Here is a 22,286-nt window from a genome sequence, read left to right as displayed (position 1 = left end):
TTGCTCTGTGGTCCAGACTGGCAACAAAACTATAGCATGGTGTGGCTGCTAAGATACATTGTAACAATAGACCTTTATTGATGAAAGAAAAACAATTGCCAGTTTGAAAAACCCTGTCTGTGATGCAAGTTCTCCTAGTACAAAATACAAATCAGTCACAGGTGTATGTATCACACAGCGGCCACCAACAACACAGGTGCCTGCATGTATATTCACAGACACAGAACACCTGCAAATTGTACTAACTAGGCAAGGTAAATAGCACTAAAACCAGAAAAACTGCTGCGTATATCTCCAATAACTACACCCTTCCAAACGGCCCCACAGTTATTACTGCTCAAAAAGGCTCATTGATATTAATTAAGGTGCAGATTCATTTGTTGGAGCAAAGATAATTGCACCTTTTTATCACAGAAAATAAACAGAGTTGCTACTAGCAAAACCAGCAGCCAGACCCACTACACATGAGTCCGTCACATGCCACAGCCGATAGTATATATCAAGCAAAGTATATTAGTAAGCCTGTCTGATGTCAATCAAAATATAAATATAAAACTGGGTGATCATATAACAGAGCAATCATATTACAGGTGTATTAAATGTATAAGTTGCCACCCTGCCAGTGTGGACACAAAGACCAATGCTGTATAGGGCAGATACGGGGAGAGAAACAGGCAACCGCACAGTGAAATGATTAGGTAAAAAAGCGAGGGGAACCACTGCCCTGTATCGGAGCCAGGCCAAACGGCCAAGCCAGTAAAGCTCCACAGGGAGGGGGACCCTCGTTACCGGTCCTGTAGAAGGCAGCGATGTCTCCTGTAGTCGCACTTAGGTGATTTTCAATTCTGTGCAGGAGAGCGCTCTGCCGGTCACGTGTGCACACGTGAGCGGCTCTGCTTGACGCGCGTTTCGCCGGAGCTTGGTCACACAGACGCTGCCTGTGTGACCAAGCTCCGGCGAAACGCGCGTCAAGCAGAGCCGCTCACGTGTGCACACGTGACCGGCAGAGCGCTCTCCTGCACAGAATTGAAAATCACCTAAGTGCGACTACAGGAGACATCGCTGCCTTCTACAGGACCGGTAACGAGGGTCCCCCTCCCTGTGGAGCTTTACTGGCTTGGCCGTTTGGCCTGGCTCCGATACAGGGCAGTGGTTCCCCTCGCTTTTTTACCTAATCATTTCACTGTGCGGTTGCCTGTTTCTCTCCCCGTATCTGCCCTATACAGCATTGGTCTTTGTGTCCACACTGGCAGGGTGGCAACTTATACATTTAATACACCTGTAATATGATTGCTCTGTTATATGATCACCCAGTTTTATATTTATATTTTGATTGACATCAGACAGGCTTACTAATATACTTTGCTTGATATATACTATCGGCTGTGGCATGTGACGGACTCATGTGTAGTGGGTCTGGCTGCTGGTTTTGCTAGTAGCAACTCTGTTTATTTTCTGTGATAAAAAGGTGCAATTATCTTTGCTCCAACAAATGAATCTGCACCTTAATTAATATCAATGAGCCTTTTTGAGCAGTAATAACTGTGGGGCCGTTTGGAAGGGTGTAGTTATTGGAGATATACGCAGCAGTTTTTCTGGTTTTAGTGCTATTTACCTTGCCTAGTTAGTACAATTTGCAGGTGTTCTGTGTCTGTGAATATACATGCAGGCACCTGTGTTGTTGGTGGCCGCTGTGTGATACATACACCTGTGACTGATTTGTATTTTGTGCTAGGAGAACTTGCATCACAGACAGGGTTTTTCAAACTGGCAATTGTTTTTCTTTCATCAATAAAGGTCTATTGTTACAATGTATCTTAGCAGCCACACCATGCTATAGTTTTGTTGCCAGTCTGGACCACAGAGCAAATACACTAATTGACTGTGTAGCAAGCAGGGGAGAGAATCCAACTAAAAATAAGTAAAATTTAAAATCTAAAATTGTAGTAAATAAGATACACCGCACAATATGTGAATGATTTTTTTATGCGTATTTAAAATTACCATTATGTTTTTTTCTCTTTAGAATTATGAGTTACGCTGATCTATGATTATAATCCTTATCTCAATATCAAATTGAGACTAAAACTGAGACTGCCTTCTGGATAAAGGCAATAAGGATATATGATGATCAGCTTTCTCAGTGTATATCTACGCATAATAAAATCCTGTTAAGAACCAAACAAATCGCCAGGACATATTTATTTGGTAACAAATTAATTCATATTAATTGAAAAAATACCAAAAATATTTTTCTTTGTTCTAATATTATTTAATTATTTTGGTTAAACACTCAGCAATTAAAAAAAACACACCATAAAAAATTCTTTATTAAGATTTATAAAGTATCTTTTGAACAACTTTAAGATTGGATTAATAAGAGTGCACCCCACCCGAGTTTCTTTCTTCTTTTTTGCTTTCATGTTAAACTTCCAATAAACTCGGGGGTGCACCACTGACCATTGCAATTATCAGGTTTTAAATCACAAAACAGTAGCTTGTTTGCAATGTTAATCGTGGAGGGTATTCCCTAAATTATAGTCAGTTATATTTCCAATCAATTATCCGCTTCCAATATCATCAAGTTAATTAAGCCCATCTAGTGCAGATCTCCCTCACCAACCCCCTTTTTCCAACTTCCCAGGTCTGCCCAGTTCACACTGGATCCTAGGTCTGCCCTGCCAACAAGTGTGAGGAATCGAAGAGCAGCTTTTATTGGCGTTTTAATGCGCAGCTTTGATTGTCCATACGGCCACCATCACTCTTCCTCCGGCTGAGATCATGCACCTTGGAGTACTGCTTATGAAGTGCTTTATGTTTGTTCACAACCTGTTGCTGTGTTTTATGAATGCCACGGGCAGACAGTATATTTGATATGTTGTAGTACACTGTCGAATCCTACTTGCTTCTATATTTCCACCGCCCCTCCCACAGCCAGCAGCACCAGCACCTCTCCTCATCCCTCCAGTGTGCCATATCTCATCGGGATGCAGTCAAAATCCCGATGGACAAAATACCGACAACCGTTGACCGACAGTCAAAATACCGACATGGTTAAAATACGGATATTTAAAATCCTGTCAAGGTCAAAATACCGACATATTGAATGTAGATGGATGAAAAAGTCAACTTGACTTTCGGTTGCGAGGTCAACATGGGTTTTTTCACTGTTTTTGACCCGACAGGCGGTATTTCAGGCCCTACCATCCACTAGGGCATGGTGGGAGAATAAAATAGTGTGCCGAGCGCAGCGAGGCACCGTGCCCGAAGCATTGCGAGCGAAGCGAGCGGCTGCTGTTGACTTCCAACTGTGTCCATGTTGACATTCGGGTAAAAAAAAAAAACAGTGAAAAAACCCATGTCGACCGAAAGTCATGTTGACTTTTTGACCTGTCTACAGTCTATATGTCGGTATTTTGACCTTGTCGGGATTTAAAATGTCGGGATATTGACCGCCGGTCAATAGCGGTCAGTATTTTGACCGTCGGGATTTTGACAGTTGGTATTTCATACTGAATCCATCTCATCTACTCTATGCAGCATTCACTGGACATCACGTCACCTGATCTCATTCCCCTATCAGCTTGCTTTTTCACTTCCTGTGTGAAAAACCCAGGTTGCATCTGTTCACACTGGCGTACACCCGTGTAATTCCCTGGAATAACCCGTGTAAAATTCCTGAGGCATTACACCAGGGAATTTCACTCACACCCACTTACACTGAGACACGACATGGGAAATTACTGCTTGCTCTGGCGAAATGCCGGGTTTTTAAAGCAGTGAGAACAGAGTATAACAGGTTTATCAGTCATTCCAGAACACTGAATAGCTATACCCGAGATTATAATCTTACAGTTCTGCAGGCACACGGCGAGCTAGAAGGTAACAGAGAGTGGCCCATTAGTTCTTTGCAGCTGCTGGATGGCACTAGTACCAGGCTTTGCAAGCACTGAAATTACATTTGTAAGGGGCCCATTTACTATTGGATAGCAGACATACTGTAATGCGATCTGACCGGGATCTACTGCCAAAGATGTGATCCCTTTGCCAGAATGTATCCTGCTGCCGGGGCTCCGAATCCCTGCAATCTGCTGGGCTGGGGTATCGGAGCATGTATGGTCAGCACTGACCCCTCTGACTGCCCTGCCCTGGGGGAAGTGCGGTAAGTAGTCTATAGGCTACAATGGCTACAGAATGGTGGTAGCTTTGGGAACCGATGCAATGATAGAAACCAATTCACCACTTTGTTCACTCTTATCCGAACAAATAATATTTTAAGCACTCCACTGCCCACTTAATGGCCAAGGACTACCGCTCTACAGTTTAGAGTACTTGTGCTCTCTGGGTATTAATTTATGGCTGAGGTTGAGGATGGGCTTCTCCTTCCCATTTACTTCTTGGGAAAGGTCTGCCCATAACCCTGTCTGAGAGGAATCTGCTGAAACACAAACCGTCTCAAATCCTGCCTGTTTCCATTGGTCTAGACTCAGTCTATACCACATTATTTTGTCTGGGGAATGTTTCTTATGACAAAGCTCTTTTTGTCTTAGCAGCTTACGTCAAAGGAAACTGCCAATACCCTTTTGTCAAATCAAGAGTGGTACGATCTAACTCTTGGCTAAATTTCCCACTAGCTCATCAACAAGGGGCAGAGGGAAAGAATCAAAGCGAGAAACTTGATTTAACTTATTGACTTAAAATCATTACTGAATCTTAAAGAACTTAATGCACCCGAGCTACTAAGACAATGGGGTTATTCCACTCGCTGGTTGATTCCTCTATGATCCCTAGGGATTCGGTATGAAATACTGACGGTCAAAATACTGACAGCTATTAAACGACGGTCAAAATCCTGACAAGGTCAAAATACAGACATTTAAAATGCGACAAGGTCAAAATACCGACATATTGAATGTAGACAGGTGAAAAAGGTCAACATGACTTTCGGTCGACAGGCCGACATGTTTTTTTTCACTGTTTTTTTACGCACATGTCGACACAGTCGACATGGACAGAGTTGGAAGTCAACCGCAGCCCCTCGCTTCGCACGCAATGCTTTGTGCACGGTGCCTCGCTGCGCACGGCACACTATTTTATTCTCCCACCTCGCCCTAGTGGATGGTAGGGCATGAAATACCGCCTGTCGGCACACGTCGGGTCAAAAAGCAGTCAAAAAAACCCATGTCAACCTCGCGACCAAAAGTCATGTTGACTTTTTCACCTGTCTACATTCTATATGTCGGTATTTTGACCTTATCGGGATTTTAAATGTCGGTATTTTGATCGTCGGTCAATGGTTGTCGGTATTTTGACTGCATCCCATGCCTAGGCATAACAATCTCCTTTACCTCTTGCATTAATGTTGCACACTTCGCCTTGGGTATGCAATATGGCCTTTGTTTAATTACCACCCCGGGTGGAGTCACAATATCATGGTGGATGAGCTGTGTCTTTACCGGAATGGCAGAAAACATATCTTAGTATTGTGCCACACACTCTACCATCTCCAGTTTCTGACTAATATTAAGTATCTGCTGAAGTCGGCCATACAAACTGAACTATGTTAGGTTCTTGGCTTGGTTGTTGTTCCCTTCTTTAAACAGATCCAAAATCCCTCTGGGATATATTTCCAGCATCCATGCTGATCATTGGCCAAGCCGCTTTCCCTGTGCTGCAATCCATTGGCTCTCCCTGTCTTGGACAGTCTCGCCGCAAAATGACCAGGATCGCCGCATCTAAAGCGCACCGTGCGAGGTGGGGCATTTGGCTTAACCACTGGAACCTGAATTCTAGGCTTTGGTACTGGCACAAATCGTGTCCTGGCTTTACTTAATTTCCCCAGGGTTTAGGTGCTGCTTAACTCCTGCCAACTCCTCAAAAGTCTGGGGGTCAGCCTGAAGAGCCCATTGTTGCACCGTGCAGTCTATCAGACCATTCCTCTGCCGGCCATTTCAACCCTGGTCAGTGCACTCAAACGTGCAGAGGAATACCTAAATGTCATCAGCTGGAGTGAGCATCAGTAATCTCTCCCACTCCGGCTCCCCTTCTCTTAGCTCATTTAACTCCTCATGCAGCAGCTGCATCTGAGCTTGCTGCCCCTGTATCTGGGATTGCTGTTTATCTGCCAGTTGCTGCTGTCCCTCTTGCAACATCTGGCTCTGGACTTGTTGCCCCTCACGCAAAATCTGAATCAGGGTTTGCTGTTTAGCGGCCAGATCAGCAAACATCTTCAATAATTGCTCCATAGTATCCGGCATTTCCCCTTTCAGGAAAATTTAGGAGGCTAAATCAAATGAGCCAGAGTCACAACAGACAATAAACATACATCAAAACAAACTTTTACGACACAGTGGCCCTTTACGGCTGGCTGCCACAGCTAACCTTGGCAACTCCAAGTTGCCCTGCTAATCCACTACAGGCAAAGATTTGAAAGGTTCTAACAGGCTGAGCACAAAATGGACACACCACAATCACAACATTTCCTGCCTCCCAAACCTGCTGCATTAATGTGTAACCAGAAAATTTGTGCCAGTTCATCTGACTTACCAGGGTTCTCTGAGGTTTGCAATGTCCAGCTGTGATGGCCCCATGTTGGGGCGCCAAATGTGACAAGGAATCACATAGACTGGTAAGCAGTAAAGTCTTGTTCTTTATTTGTAGCGTGTAGACAGCATACAAGGTAACAGCATTGCAATTCCTCAGTTACAGCACAGTAAGGATACACTCCAGAGAACGCAATTCCCATGTTCCCCACCTATCACCCAGCCTCTGTTAGGCGTTGGGAGCCATGACCCCCTGCTCTGGGACAAACTTATAAGAGGAAGTAACAGGTGCTGTTAATCAGCAGAAAGTGATTCACAATATATCTTAAAAAAACCCGGACTGGATGTCTCTAGCCCACGTATAAGGCTGACAAAATGAATAGAAAGGCTGGTTTAGGGTAACTCACTGTGAGGAAGTACACTGGGCCACTGCTACTTTCAGCTTGTGACAGTCCTGTTGCCACGTTCCTGGCTTGTTAGTCACACACTGGCCATAGGCTTCAAGCTCACTGCGGCAATACTTAGCTGTAACCTCCAGGGCAGCCTGCCTGCAAGAAAAGAGGAAAAATAAAGGCTCTGCCCAGCAGTGAACATGATGCTAAAGAAGAACCCAGGCTAAACCAGCCACACACAGGTGGTGGATGCCAGAGGAGCAAAAAAAAAAAAAAACAACAACAACCTTTTCTAACGCTAGAGAAGAGATTCAATTAACATATGTGGTGAGGTTTTGGGTCCCTGCAATGTTAATAAGTTTTCTTCACTCAAACTGATACACACACAACTGGCTGCTGCCCATCATTGGCTGCTTTATTATATACATGATATGATAAGGACAAGAGGACTGGACAGCCCACAGTACTAGCCACACACTGTAGGGATAGGTATAGTGGTAGGATAGTGATAGTGGTAGTGGGGAACCTGGGCATAGAAGAGCTGTGGAAATGCAGGAGGTGGAACAGCCAGAAAGCATGGGATACGGTCATTGGGTCACCAGCATGATGGTAGACAAGCACTAGGTCGACACCATTAGGTCGACATGCATTAAGGTAGACATGTAGGAAGGTCGACAGGGTCATTAGGTCTACATTGGGTTTTAACTGTTTTTTTAGCAAAAATGTGCCGACAGGAGGTATTTCATGCCCTACCATCCACTAGGGCGTGGTGGGAGAATAGAATAGTGTGCGAGGCGCTGTGACTGAAGCATGGCGAGTGCAGCGAGCCATGCGAGGGGACGCGGTGTTGCGTTTTAGTGTTTATGTTGACATTCCAGTTAAAAAAACAAAAAAAAGTTGACTTTTTTTAATGTCGACCGTACCCATGTCGATTCAATGACCCTGTCGACCTAAAGTCATGTCTACCTTCCTGCATGTCGACCTAATGCTGGTGACCTATGATCCATACCCGAAATCATACTCTCTCCATTGTGACACTGCCCATGGTAAGCTTAGATCAGGGCTCAACAAAACCCGGGGGCCAGGTCGCCATGGCGACCAGATTCTGCTTCCTGGCGACCAGATTTGCCAGGAAGCAGAACCCCCAAGCAGAGTGGTGGCTTGACAGCAGCGGGCCCCGCTGTGGGTTATACTCTTAGATATACAGTAAGAGCCAGCGCGGCAGCAGCCGGCAGAGCAGTTGCTGCTCCCGGCCGTCGGGAGATGGAACAGGGAGAGGCAGGGAGCTGGCAGCAGCCTCTGTGTAACCAGTGGGTCCCCGTGGCTGGTAATCCTATTGGCACTTACAGCAGCCTCGGGTGCCCGTTTCAGACATGCAAACAGATGTCTGGTGGGTATGTTCAATATAACAGCCAGCACGGCAGCAGCCCGGCAGAGCGGTGCTCAACTCTCCCGGCTGCCGCTGCATCAGAGCCGGTCCGCAGCGGGTCTGGACTCTGACAGATGCAGTGAGGGGTCGGACCGGACGGTAACTACCGCATTCCCCGGCGGCGTGTAGCCCGCAAAGTTTGACTCCTCAGCTAAGCTTGACTCGCCAGCTTGACCTAACATCTAACAGAGTGTGGGGTGAATTGGACGCTATCAGCTCCCCATCTGGTATGCTGATAGGAGCAAAAAAAGGTGGATGGTTGGAAAACCCACCTATTAGGCGCCTGGTGGTGGGATGTTTTAGTGGAGCTGCTACTAGAGAAGGGGTTGAGAGCCCCTAGAGAAGCTAGAAAAATACAGAAAAATAGTAGCGCTGGACAATATCTGATAAAAAATATACAAAATTTAATGAACACAATAAAAAAATATATAATAAAAAAGCACAAGAATTAGATAGAATAATAATGCATATGCAATAACCTGGCACCTATTGGAATAATGAATATGTCCATTCCTAGTACACCGCCATAAATGGATCCAATTTTGTCCAGAATGCAAGGTAGATATAGTTACCGCAGGGTAATGTCCGACAGGAAGATGTTTTAATCCTGGATGAGGAAGAGCAAAAGCTGGAATCTTCAAGTGGTAGGTTTAAAGTCCCGAATATTGATGCGGCAATTGAAGTGGCAAAAAGATGATCTCTTCTGGAGGCGGCTGGTCTGGACCAAATGGTGATGATATTTAGCTGGAAAAGGTGCCAGGGGGTCCCCTTAGGAGCAGACCCCCTGGCACCTTTTCCAGCTAAATATCATCACCATTTGGTCCAGACCAGCCGCCTCCAGAAGAGATCATCTTTTTGCCACTTCAATTGCCGCATCAATATTCGGGACTTTAAACCTACCACTTGAAGATTCCAGCTTTTGCTCTTCCTCATCCAGGATTAAAACATCTTCCTGTCGGACATTACCCTGCGGTAACTATATCTACCTTGCATTCTGGACAAAATTGGATCCATTTATGGCGGTGTACTAGGAATGGACATATTCATTATTCCAATAGGTGCCAGGTTATTGCATATGCATTATTATTCTATCTAATTCTTGTGCTTTTTTATTATATATTTTTTTATTGTGTTCATTAAATTTTGTATATTTTTTATCAGATATTGTCCAGCGCTACTATTTTTCTGTATTTTTCCATGCTGATAGGAGCACCCTGATGTTATAACCCTTAAAAGGCTACACAATACTGTCTCTCCTAACAGGATCAAAACTAATTTTACTGTTCACAGCACTAAATACTGAGGCTTTTTTTCTTTTTAAAGAAAATAATATATATATAGAATTCAGTGTCCAGCTTATACACGTCCATTCCGCACCATCAGGGACTATCAGCCATGCGGGACTTTCTGTGCAACATAGACAGCTTCCAATTTAATGTTGACTTGTATCTTAAGCTACTGGAACTTGTCCTCACCAAAAATTACTTTATTTTTAATGGCGAGATATATCTACAGACGTCCGGGTGTGCGATGGGAGCAGCGGTAGCTCCGCCCTACGCGAATGTGTTTATGTTCGAGTTTGAACAAAAACATTTCTTTCAACACAGGTTTGGCCAGCACATCCGGGCGTTCTGTAGATATATTGATGACCTTTTTATGTTTTGGAATGGTGGCATTGAATTGTTTAACATTATGATGGAGGAGATTAATGCAGCCGACACACCAATTAAGTTCACTTACAAAACTAGTGAATGTAAAATTGATTTTCTATATGTGTCAATAACGATTAATAATGGTAGCATTAGTACATCATTGTTTAGCAAGGCCACTGACCGCAACACTCTGCTGTTGGCCAGTAGCCATCATCCCCCTCCACTAAAGAAGGGGTTGCCATATTCACAAATGGTGAGGTCAGTCAGGATATGTAGTGACCGGAATACAGTAGAGCAGGAGTTGGATAGAGTTGTGGAGAAGTTCCGGCAGAGGGGATACTCCCTGAAGACGCTCAAGATGGCCAAAGAGAGGGCTCTGAAGTTAAAGAGGGGTGACTTACTTGAACCTGCTGTTAGGACACAAAGGGAAGTTTTCCCATTTATTTCCCAGTTCGACACCTCGAGTGCAGTGGTACCGATTGCTAGTAAGGCATTATGGCCAATTTTGGCCAGTGACAAAGATTTACCAGCCTTTAAAAAAGTCCGTCCGCTGGCTTGTTATACCAGGGGACTGAACTTGAGAGATATTTTAGTGCACACGGATGTGTCGGGCTTTGACAAAGTTCAATCAGCACATACAGTTGTGAAAGCGCCAGGGTGCTACAGGTGCCCGAAATGTGTCACCTGTGGTTTCCTGATTGCTGGTACGAAATTTAAAGACCCCCCTTCTTCTAAACTCCGACATGTTCTTACTTGTGACACAGGCTTTGTTGTGTACATGGTAATTTGCCCATGTGGCTTATGCTATGTTGGCATGACATCGCGTAAGTTCAAGGAGAGAATGGCGATGCATCGCTCTGCTATTAAAGCTTCCGTCAGTGGCAAAGTGACGAGTAAGGTTTCTGAGCAACCAGTAGCGATGCATTTTAAAGAACAGGGCCATTCACTGTCATCCCTCAAATAACAAATTATAGATCATGTACCGGAATCAATCAGGGGTGGAAACCGTTATAAACAATTACTTAGACTAGAAGCGAAGTGGATTTTCACTTTAAATACAGTAGCCCCCCATGGTCTTAATGAGCGTTTGGTATGGAGTTCTTTTATGTGAGCATTGTCTTATCATGAATCTGTTGTGGTGGTTTAAATTCAATTCACTTAGAGCAATTTGCGACTTGCCGACTCTTCAGACATTATCTGATATATGATACCACCCATACCTAAAGTTGATACATGAATGTATTATGTATCTATATTTCTTGATTTTTTGTATATTTTTTATTTTTGTATTGTGTATTTTGGAGTTAATATGTTGGTTATGTCCTATGTATTATTGGTGATGATTTTATGTATATCGTATAGGCAAATTGCAGTCGTGCTGGTAGTCCCGGGATAGTGTGAGTACCCGGATCGCCAGCTTGACTTTGGTGTGGAACCGACTAGGTGGGTGGCCACAGCTGTGTGAGGCAGGCTGGGTCACGTAACATGCTGGCCGTGTCCACATCTTGATGTTACTTGTTGCTTTGATGATTATGTGCCTAGTGTGTGATATACGATCACGTCCTGTCCCTTAGTAACATCCCCCATCATAGCTGATCCACGCTTGTTGTGGCGTTGCTATGGGAGCGGCGCTCACGTGGTGGGAGCCGTGGGCTCCTTATGTGACATCATGACGGCTTGGTCGTGAGTGAGGTTTCCATAGGAACGGCTGCAGAGTGTGGGAGACGCCTGTAGCTGCTCCTGGTGCCTGCTCAGACCGGGGCAGCGATCGATGGTGGTGCCAGCAATGACACGTACGGCACCGCAAGCCGGCGCAGGTCCCCGGGCTGTGGGCGCTCACACAGTGAGAGAGGTGTGCGCGCACGCCTGTGGGGCTTGTGCTGGTCGGCGGCCGGTCTCTGGTTACCATGACAGCAGGTCAGCGTGTGTGAGGCGGTGACGCTGCTGCTGTGCGCCAGAGCCGGCTGACGGGCGGTGAGGGGGCGTGTCTAGCTTGGCAGGGGCAGACTGGCGGCAGTGCTGGAGGTATTTAAATGACAAACACTGCTGTGATGATTGTACCTGTTTGAAAGTCTCTTGAGGAAGGGGTTGAGCCCCGAAACGGCCCGTCGAGGCGAATAAACTTCATCTTCATTTTTTTTTTCTTTTCTTAACCAACATTAAAAATACATGTTTTGTGTGTTTGTTTTAACAGGGGCACCCAAGGCTGCTGTAAGTGCTGATAGTATAACCAGCCACGGGGACCCGCTGCTTACGCAGAGGCACCAGAGGCTCCCCCCCGTCATTTTTTTCTCAATCTGCCCCTGCCTGGCATCAAGCCAGAAATGAGCATGTAGATAAGCAGCACTGTGGCATTATATACCATGGGCATTACGGCGTGTGGTATTATATGTAATGGGCATTACCGTGTTTGGTTTACCGTGTAATGGGCATTAAGTTGTGTCTGGTATATGTAATGGGCATTATTGTGTGTGTGCAAAAGGTTTTTCGGTGTGTGGCGTAATGTGTAATGGGAATTGTGGCATGTGGGTATGTGTAATGGGTATGTGACATGTGTAATAGGCATTATGGTGTTACTTTTTGGCGCACACTGTCACTTTTTTTTCTGGCTCCTACATTTTCATCCTGGCTCCTAGATTTTTAAAAAGATTGTCAAGCCTTGGCTTAGATGGTGGCTGAATTACACCGTGATCCATATCACTGACTGGTACCTCTCAAATTATTGGTAGGGGAAGCCACCCCCTTGCCCCCCTGGTGTAACACCTATGCACACATCTCTTTAATTTTAAGAAATGTTCTTTTTATAAGAAAGGACATTTTAAGAGTATATGACAATGGGTTCATGTGGAAAAAGGGAAGTGCACACCTGAAATAAGGTGCATGGCCATGAAATAGGGGGCCTATGACTGCATCTCTCCTGTGAGACCGTGCCACATTTTCGCCGCTGAGGGGGCATGGCCAGTGCTCTGAGATGCCCCCAATGCTGAGACATCTCAGTGAATAGATGCTGTGAGCAAAAGAGTGGCAGGGGGGAATCCAAACTGCTCCTCCCCACCGTGGGACATTACTGCCGGGGACAGATACATAAAAACGTGACGGTCTTGCAAAATCAGCATAGTTGGGAGGTATGCATTTAGAATGTGTCAGTTAGTAATGAAAGTACCTGTGAACAAGCTTCATAGTCCAGATAATGTTGATTGTTGTGCTAATTGTTAAGGACCCTTGAGGACTGGGTTTGGACACTACTTGATATATAGCATACCCACTTATACAGACACAACAATACGCACAATTTCATAGTGTGACACCCAGTTACCAGGTTAGGAAGCCTTCCATGTGGCAATCTACATCATGTGTGATCAGAAAAACCAACACAAAGCTACATAAACATAACTCCTCCCCTCCAATATGAAGCTAGCTATCTAACATGAAGCTATAGCTGTCAATGGTGAAACAAAGAGGACTCTAGCCAACTGGAAAAATCTACATAGTAAATGTGTCACCATTACCATAACTAGACATTTTGGTACCCTATGATTAAAATAGGGAGAATATGCACCATAACCAACATGGCTACAAAATAGTATCAATTCACATAACACCGCACAGTAGTATCCATTAGTCACTTTACACCACAGTAAAGCCTCTTATACAGATTACACCACACAGTAATACCCCTTATACAGCACATAGTAGAGCCCCTTATACATATTATACCACACAGAAGGACCCCTTATACTGAGCCCCTTATGTAAGGTAGAGCCCCTACACCTCACTCCACTTTATTACTCCTTCCCCCTTTCCAAGCACTGATCGCCGCCGCTGGGCCCCGTACCGCTGCGACGGGAGCAAGCCCAGCACCAAGGTAATGTGCTGGGCTGCCCCCAACCCCCGTGCACCCCCTCCAGCCGTAATCCGGGAGGTGAATGGATGCCGCACACATGCATCCATTCACCTCCTCCTCTGCCCCTGTCTGCAGAGTATAGCAGACAGCAGCACAACCTGTGTGTGCCCCCCCCCCACCCCCCGTCCAACCTGCGGACGTTGCGGTCCGCAGGTTGCACGTCCCCCATTGATGTAAATGGGAGCCGGGTCGGATGACTCGGTGTACCCATTTACACCGCCCTCTGCCCAGGTCCTGGCCACGTTCTACCCAGGTCAGGACCTGGGTAGAAGTCCCGTGTAAAGGGACATGGCGTGTCCCATTTACACCGCCGCTGACCCGGGTCTGACCCGCTGAAGACCCAGAGTTTTGCGGCGGTGTAAAAGGGCTATAAGAGGCATCAATAGACATACGGAGGGGCATATATTGACAGATGGACAGGCAGAGGGGCATATATGGACAGATGCACAAGCAAAGGGGCATATATGTTGTTTCCAATTATAAAGCGCAACAGAATATGCTGCGCTATATAAGAAACTGTAAATAAATATATGGACAGCCGGAGGGGCATATATAGACAGATGGACAGGCAGAGGGGCATATATTGGACAGGCAGAGGGGCATGTATTGGACAGGCAGAGGGGCATGTATTGGACAGGCAGAGGGACATATATTGGACAGGCAGAGGGGCATATATTGGACAGGCAGAGGGGCATGTATTGGACAGGCAGAGGGACATATATTGGACAGGCAGAGGGGCATATATTGGACAGGCAGAGGGGCATATATTGGACAGGCAGAGGGGCATGTATTGGACAGGCAGAGGGACATATATTGGGGATAGGTATGATGCTCTAGCTACAGAGGGCGCAGGGGATGCAGCTGTTATAGGGCCCGACAGCCTAAGGGGGCACGAAAATCAATCCCACTGCACTGCATATTTCTTTTCATTTTTGGAATATTTAATAACTGCTGCGGTCCAAGGTTCTGGGCCCAGCAGTAATGGTGTACTTAATGCATTATCAATAATACAAATTAATAATATTGTGAAACAAATACCAAACACACATTCAGAAGCTTTATGGTGTGTGCAGACGGTGAGATATGGCTTCCGATGATGCCGATATAGTGAACATCGGAAGCCAAATCGCATGCTTTTTTAGGGCTTGCGCTCCCATGTGAACGCAAATCGGTAGCCAGATAGAGAGGGCAGCCAAGACTATGTAGTGCAGATCTGCACTATATAGTCTAAATTGTGTCCCTCCATGCATGCCATGCAATGCGAGTCCTGATGCGATCTGATCACATCGGGACTCGCATCTCACGACACATCCTGCCGTGTGTACACACCATAAGTCATTTCCATGGATATTTAACAAATAAACATTTGGGAAGACTGCATTTGCAATTATACAATATTAGATAAATATAAACTGATACTCAACATCTAGTGAAGTGGATGTTGAGTATCATATGTCAGACCCAGAGAGAGGAACATGGAATAAATATAGATAAAACACACAATTACTGTATTTCACTTACATGTTCAGTTCACTAACAATTCACCCTTGAAGACTGGCTGCATGTGCTCATAGTGCACTTCCAGGTTGGGGGATGTGAGGCCAGCCATTGGTGGACGTGGATCCTAGAGGCGGGGGCTTTGGTTATGGGAGGTGTGTCTGCTGGTAACCTGTGCAGTGCTGAAACACAGAGATGCCATGTTACGTGATGCAGTCTCGGTCACTATATAATGAATGGTTGTCGTCACGGATCTTACCTACCACCTAGAGTCAGACAATATACTGAGCCTGCTGTGTGATGCTTTATACGTGTCTCTGTGACGTCACTTGCAGACATCATCATATCTAATTACTAGTACACCGCGTGCTAAAGCATTAAGCAAGTACATTTCAAAGCCAATAAATGGGTCCTTGTATAGATCTAAAGACTCATAGGAGTAGTTTGGTCCGGAGGTGCCACGGTGGTGTCACAGCTGGGACCAGTAGTTCTACAGGAAGTAGCATTGCACCCATGCCTTGTAGCAATCAATGGGGCACATGTATTAAGCCTGGTGAAGTGATAAACTGGAGATAAAGGGCGACATTCACCAAACACAAAATGCGTTTTCTGGGTTTTTACCACATTTTCATATGCAGCAAAGCCCCACCGCCGTGGCTTCACTGCGGGGGGTTACGCCATTTCTAGATGACGTAACCCCATTCCCTTGTTTGTAACCCCATGGAAGCCTATGGGCTTCCCTTCGCGTCCCCCCCCCCGCCGATCTGCGCCGCATCCCCCTCACCTGTGTCTGTCCGGGCAGCCTCCTGCTGAGCTGCCCAGACCAGTGATCTCCTTCTGCCTGCACCGCTTCTGGGTGCAGGGAGGAGAAAGATAAGCCCTCTCACAGTCGGCTGAGGGTTTAGGGAGGGGGGACCCGCAGCACATCGCCGGCCATCACCTTTGCGTTAATAACCGCATATATTAATGCATATGCGATTATTAACAATGCGAGTGCCGGCGATGTGTGGCAGGGACTATTAGAGAATCCTGCCCAAAGTGGAAGGAGATAACACATCAGTTGTGTTTGCAAAAATGACAGTTGGGAGTTGATTGGCTGGTGTTATTTCCTTCCAGTTTTTTTATCCACTGTATCTGTTCGCCAGGCTTAATACATCTGCTCCAGTGAGAGGTACATACCCCTAGCTGCATTGAATTTGATCCCCTGCCCCCCTCCCCGGTACTAGTGATACAGGAGGGCAGCAGCACTGAGTAGCTGTGTATGTGACGCAACCTAGGTTGTGTGACGCCGACTCGCGCCACCGGCGGAAGCGGAAGCAGCCGGTGTGTTGCCTTGCCAGGGGTTCAGCGCTGACGCGACTGCAGGCGGAAGTGTTGGTCAGAAGGGGGAATGGCGGTGGCGGTTGGCCCCGGCGGCGTGCCGGCACAGGACGAGCTGGTCCGTTCGGTCACCCTGCACCGCCGCCGGCCTCTGCTGTTGAGGGGGACGGTGCTGCCGTTCGCCGCGCTGTACCCGGCCTGGCTGTACCTGTGGGTATCGGTGTATGGGGTGTCGGAGTACCCGGAGGCCGGACTCATCTGCCTGGCCGCTCTCGGGCTTGTGCACGCGCTCACCGTGCTCTCGGGGCTGTGGTCCGTGCACGCGCACTGCGCGCTCTCCTGCTCTAAGGTGAGTCCCGGGTGGTAGTGACGTCACGTGCAGCTGATGACAGATGAGGGTGGTGGTGGGCCACTGACCTTGCTGGCAGTCAGGATGTGCCTGTTTTATATGTCTTGAGAATTTCTACGTCGTGGAGGAGCATATAACCCATTTTGGCTGCTGTGATGAGTGGCTTCTAATTACAGTGACCCCACAGAGACTATCAGAGAGCTCTGTCATCAAACATATCCTGAAGCCATGAGCATGGTCAGATAATGCATGTTATATAATGGCTGATGCCCTCCATGGCTGCTTATCCCATGTGTATGTTCCTGTGAGTCTCGGATGGGAAGAACCTATACCTCCACCACAGCCAGAGAAGCGCATGCTAGGGCTGATTGAGGGATAATGGGCCTGCTTCTGTTGTTCTGTCCCATAGGTAGACCTGGCAATGCTTTACTGGTTATTGTGCAGCTCATACATCAATGTGTCTGAAATTGAAGTTGTACTACCATAGTCATCTGTGTTTGGTCACAGCGAATTAAAACCTGCCATCACGTTTCGTGATGGCAGGTTTGGAAGTGTCTGAGATTATGCCAGAGATGTGTGATTATTTTGTGTGTCAAACTTGGAAAAGCAGAAATGAAACTCATGAATTGTTACGGCAAGCATATGGTGGATAAACATTATCTGTGCTGTAGTATGTTGATGGTGGAAGCACTACAAAGAGGGTACTATGTGCTTGAGAAGAGAGCATTCTGGGAGATCATCCACCGCGGTTACAAATATCAGCATTGCCAAGATGTTGCAAAATGACACAATGTTAACGTTGCACAACTTTCAGCTTCACTTGCCATCTCATTCAAAGGGTTTAGCATATTGGTTGCAGCTAGTGCCTTTGCTATAGTTTTGGACTATCTGAGCTATGGAACGGGTATGGTATAACTCTCTGACGGTCGTTTCTCCAACATCGGAATCCAGAATGTCAGCAGCCCAACATGAGGGTGAGTGCATTCCAGCACCTTGCGGACTTGCCATGGGTGTTGTGGACCCCGTCTAGGGAAAATAGCCAAGTCTAGATTCCATCTGTCGGGATTCTGATGTCAGAGAAACGTCCGCCGGAATCTTAACGGTCGGTGAGTCATCCGGCACCTCAATGGAACATACCATGTGCAGTGGCAGCAGCAAGGTCAGTGGGACAGCAATTTCACTATCCACACCACCATCTATTCCTTTTAAGAAAGTTATTGATCCAAGCATGGCAAGCTCACGAGGGTGTTCTCTTGGCAACTTTCAAGCTCCCCCTTCCTCATATATGGTATGTCCCATCAGCTGAAACATTTAATACATGGGATCTTTATTCAACCATAGCAAATTGTGACAAAGGAAATGAAAATGCATAATGTGTGTGCCATGCGGGTACCAAGAAATTTCACAGAGAGTAGATGTGAGTTGATTGGAATGTCAGAGAGGATCCCCGATTCCCTGACCGAGATTTTGAAGTGACAAATCGTGAATTTATTATTATGATCCACAATCCAAACAGTCCACTGTATGGAAGCATGCAAATTTACCTCCACCTCAAAAGCTCTCTGAATGGAGCCTGTCTGGTCCGGCGTTCTGGGGTCCTGTTCCGGTTTTTACCCTTACCCTGGGATCGTGCCCCGCACCTACGAAAGTGCTAGCATGGCATCCATTCACTTGGCCATAGCACAGGCAGGCACTTTTATCCGGGTGCTGCTAAAGGGGCACAGCTCACTTTGTCCTTTAAAATTCGGGCAGGGTGCGGCATCCTGCTAAAACAGCCCAGCGTGAACACTACACAGGTGAGCATTGTCATTTACTTTCCTATGGGTGTCAGAAGTGTTCTGGATAATGGCACTTGATGGAGATGTGTGTTTAATATGTTCCAAATGAGAAGCAACAGTGCGCGTTTTTAGAAAGCATCAAAGGTATTATTTGGGTGTAGTAACTCACATAGATTTTTCAGATGATAAACATTATAAAATGTAGCATTTAAGGATGATTTAACAAATCTGTCATAATAAACACATTTTATTTTGAAGAGCCTTCTTGTTACTGTCTGCCCTCTCTTATGATCTGATCATATGGGCATTACAGATTTGTTGAATCTGATCAAAAATTATGCAATTCCCAGTGTGTCCCCCACTATTGGATACCATTCTCCTCGTTTTGCTCACAACCATCAGATGTGTATAGAGTAAATCATCATTCGTTGTTTGCAGAGACGTTGGGTATGTGAAGTGCTAGAAGGAAGAGACAGGTGACTTTCCGCAAACAAATACTATTTATTAAGTTATTTTTATATGATGCATACAAACAATTCTCATTAGCTTATGCATATATAATGGCTTTTTATAATGTGCCAATGCTTTTTGTTCATTCTCCCTAAGCTTCTGTTTTTGTACAGTTGATGTTAAATTGGTATTTTTTTCCCCACAGGACTCAAATCCAAACACTGCTACATTAGCAAAAGTTGTTCCGACTCCAAACAATGGATCTGCTGAGTTAGTGCCACTGGTGAGAGAGAAGGTGAGGAGGGATTATTTGACAGTCGGGCTGATCCAAATGCTGAAGTTTACGGGGGTGGATGTGTTTTACAAGCTGGATTTCTACTGTCCCAATTTCGTTGTGAAGTTTTTTTTTTTTTAAAGGGTTATGATGTATTAGATCTACAATCTCTAGGTCGACAGTCAAAAAGTCGACCACTATTGGTCGACAGGATCAAAAAGTCGACATGGTGAAGTTTTCATATATTTTTTTATGTCTATATCGACATAGGTCGTTATAGTCACTGTCTAAGTGTACTGCTTCTCCTCACATGGCTCGCTACGCTTGCCATGCTTCGGGCACAGTGCCTCTCTGCGTTTGGCACACTTGTATTCTCCCACTGCGCCATAGTGGATGGTAGAGTACAATATACCACCTGTCGACACATGTCGGCTCAAACTAAAAATTCAAACCCTATTTGACTGTCGACCTAGACACTAGATCTAATGACTGCATACCTTTATAAAAGCATGACTAGCACTACCGATGTTACCAGGGCTGCATTAGCTGGAACCTGCACTACCGTAAAAATGCAGCCTGGTTGTGTTTAGTAGGAAACTGAATATCTCAATTTAAAAACATACATGTGAAGTTGGGTCTTGATGTATTGATGATGATATATTTCCTTAACTTTTATATGGAACTTCAAGGGTTCTACAGCGCCTTACAATGTGCATAAAGATATGCCTAGGGTGGCCAATTTCGGGATCGGCGGGATCCCGGGATTTGGCCCCCAAAAGGCCGGGATTTCAATCCCAGGATTGGAGTTTCCAATCCTGGGATTTCGGGATTAGACCGCATGCTTCTGGCTCCTGAAGCTGACCGCCCATCCACCCACCCACACGGCAACCCATCCATCCACCCACCCACCCGGCAACCCAGCTGCACCTGCATGTAAGTAAATGCGGGGCAGCCAGGGCGTTTTTCTATTAGGAAAGCCAATCCCGGGAATTCCCAGATTGAGCATTTTTCAATCCTGAATCCCGGGATTGAAAAAATGCCTCAGGATTGGCTTCCCTAGATATTCCCCAAAAAAGAAAAGAGTGACTCTGCAATGTCAGGAGCCCGAAAGGGGTTGAGCGCATTGAAGCCCCTTGCTGGCTCGCCACCTATTCTATTCTCCCTCTATGGGGGTCATGGACCCCCACAAGGGAAAATAGCCTGTGTAAGTCAGGATTCAAACTGTCGGGCTCCTCACAGTCAGTAATCGGATGTTGGTGAAACAACCGTTGGAATCCCAACGGTCCATGTGTCATCCGGCAACCATTTTGGATGATAGTGTCATCCTTCAGTACATCACAGGTCGGGTTGACAGCTGCTTTGCTCAGGCTTATTATGGCTACCATAATCTTTGGATGCATCCCATTGATGCAGGCCGTTATGACTTCTGGTACATTTCTTAATGCATCAGTCAGTTCAGGGAACAAATGTGTTTTTTTTAATCCTTGATCTAGAGCGCTGTTCTTGGTCTCATTTAAGTCTGACTCTTACATCTGCTTTATTTCCGCATGGTTGTGCTGGATATTTAGAGAGAAGATGGGACAGAGACGCTTTCCTTTGAATTCCAAAAAATCAAGTATTGTTATGACTCTGGGGAGAAGAAATGTTTTCTGCCTGTGGTGTTTCCTGTGGAGCGTCCCCTGTCTTATTACCAGAGTGCTAAAGGATATGTAGAAGAATCGGACATTAAAGCTGCTGAAAAGAAGTATGGAATCAACAAGTAAGTGGTTTATGTACACGTTAGTACATACCGAGTGGATCTGCCGATTTGATCAACTATTATTCTACAGTGCTATTTTATATAGAAAGTATACTCAGTCAGACTACATGCACACTGCTGTTACACTGTGGTACTTAGAGCCTCAGGGCGAGGCACTGCTATAACACTTCCTGCTTCGCCTCATTAGCGAGGCAAAGCAGGAGGGGAGACCGACAAGATGTATTAACATCTTGTCCTCCGAAGCGGGGGAGCGCCAACTCCCCCCTCCGGCGATGTCCCCTCCTGGACACAGAGCATCAGTTAACACTGATGTGCCATCTCCTTTCTCCCGGCTGGCTCACTGTGCATGTGTGGGATCTCGCTACTCACGCGAGATCCCCAGCGCAGCTCAGGGCCAGCAGCAGGGACAGCGCTGTCCCTGCTGTGGGCATAGGGCATCGCCGCCTGCAGCTGTCGAAGTCGACCGGTGCTGACCTTTCATACGTTAGGCAGGAGGCAGATGCGCTGTACAAAATATGCCTCCTGCCGCACGTTAGACACGCTCAGCGGGTGTCATAGATCAGGGAAAGCGCTGTCCCTTGCCATAACGCACAGGGATAGCGCATATTCCCCTGATTGCCAGGTAATGAATCTACCCCTCATTTACTTATGAGCATCAGGTATGAGTCATAGGGTCAACACCATAAAGGTCGGCAGGGCTTATGTCGACACATTAGGTCAACATGGCTAAGGTCGACACAAGCATTAGGTTGACGATGGGAAGGTCGACAGTCAAAAGTCGACAGTTTTTCACATTTTTTTGTTCTGAATTTCGACGCAAGTCGACATGGACACCATATCCGTGTACCGCGTCCGCTCGGCACACTATTATATTCTCCCTCCACATCCTAGTCCATTGTAAGGTATGAAATACCGCCTGTTTTGGGGGGGGGGGGGGGGG

At 46.1% G+C, this 22,286-nt stretch overlaps 2 protein-coding genes across 8 annotated transcripts in view; one reads left to right on the top strand and one right to left on the bottom strand.

Moving 5' to 3' along the window:
• CHCHD5 (coiled-coil-helix-coiled-coil-helix domain containing 5) overlaps nucleotides 1–17,160 on the bottom strand; it is a 40,363-nt gene extending 23,203 nt beyond the window's left edge. For 3 of the 7 annotated variants that reach the window (XR_014473605.1, XR_014473604.1, XM_083185046.1), the window contains exons 1-3: nucleotides 16,945–17,071; nucleotides 15,441–15,598; nucleotides 6,950–7,090 (exon numbers count right to left, since the gene is read on the bottom strand). Coding sequence is in view for 5 of the 7 variants with exons in the window: in XM_083185046.1 (XP_083041172.1) it covers nucleotides 6,950–7,090; nucleotides 15,441–15,442 (143 nt within the window). In the remaining 2 variants the exon portion in view is untranslated. Of the gene's footprint in view, nucleotides 1–6,949; nucleotides 7,091–15,440; nucleotides 15,599–15,675; nucleotides 16,111–16,595; nucleotides 16,728–16,944 lie in introns of those variants that run through there. The other 4 variants (XM_083185050.1, XM_083185049.1, XM_083185048.1 and 1 more) reach the window with 4 other exon arrangements.
• The window catches only part of ATP13A1 (ATPase 13A1), a 39,811-nt gene continuing 34,199 nt past the window's right edge, over nucleotides 16,675–22,286 (top strand). Inside the window, exons 1-3 of the mRNA XM_083185041.1 lie at nucleotides 16,675–17,085; nucleotides 19,519–19,608; nucleotides 21,156–21,346. Of these exons, the coding sequence (XP_083041167.1) occupies nucleotides 16,807–17,085; nucleotides 19,519–19,608; nucleotides 21,156–21,346 (560 nt within the window). The 5' untranslated portion in view covers nucleotides 16,675–16,806. The remainder of the gene's footprint in view (nucleotides 17,086–19,518; nucleotides 19,609–21,155; nucleotides 21,347–22,286) is intronic.

The sequence above is a fragment of the Crinia signifera genome, chromosome 4 (genome assembly GCF_055691185.1).
Source record: "Crinia signifera chromosome 4, ASM5569118v1, whole genome shotgun sequence".
Taxonomy (NCBI): domain Eukaryota; kingdom Metazoa; phylum Chordata; class Amphibia; order Anura; family Myobatrachidae; genus Crinia; species Crinia signifera.
Note: the sequence above shows the minus strand (reverse complement) of the source record. Positions and strands in the feature narration are given on the sequence as shown.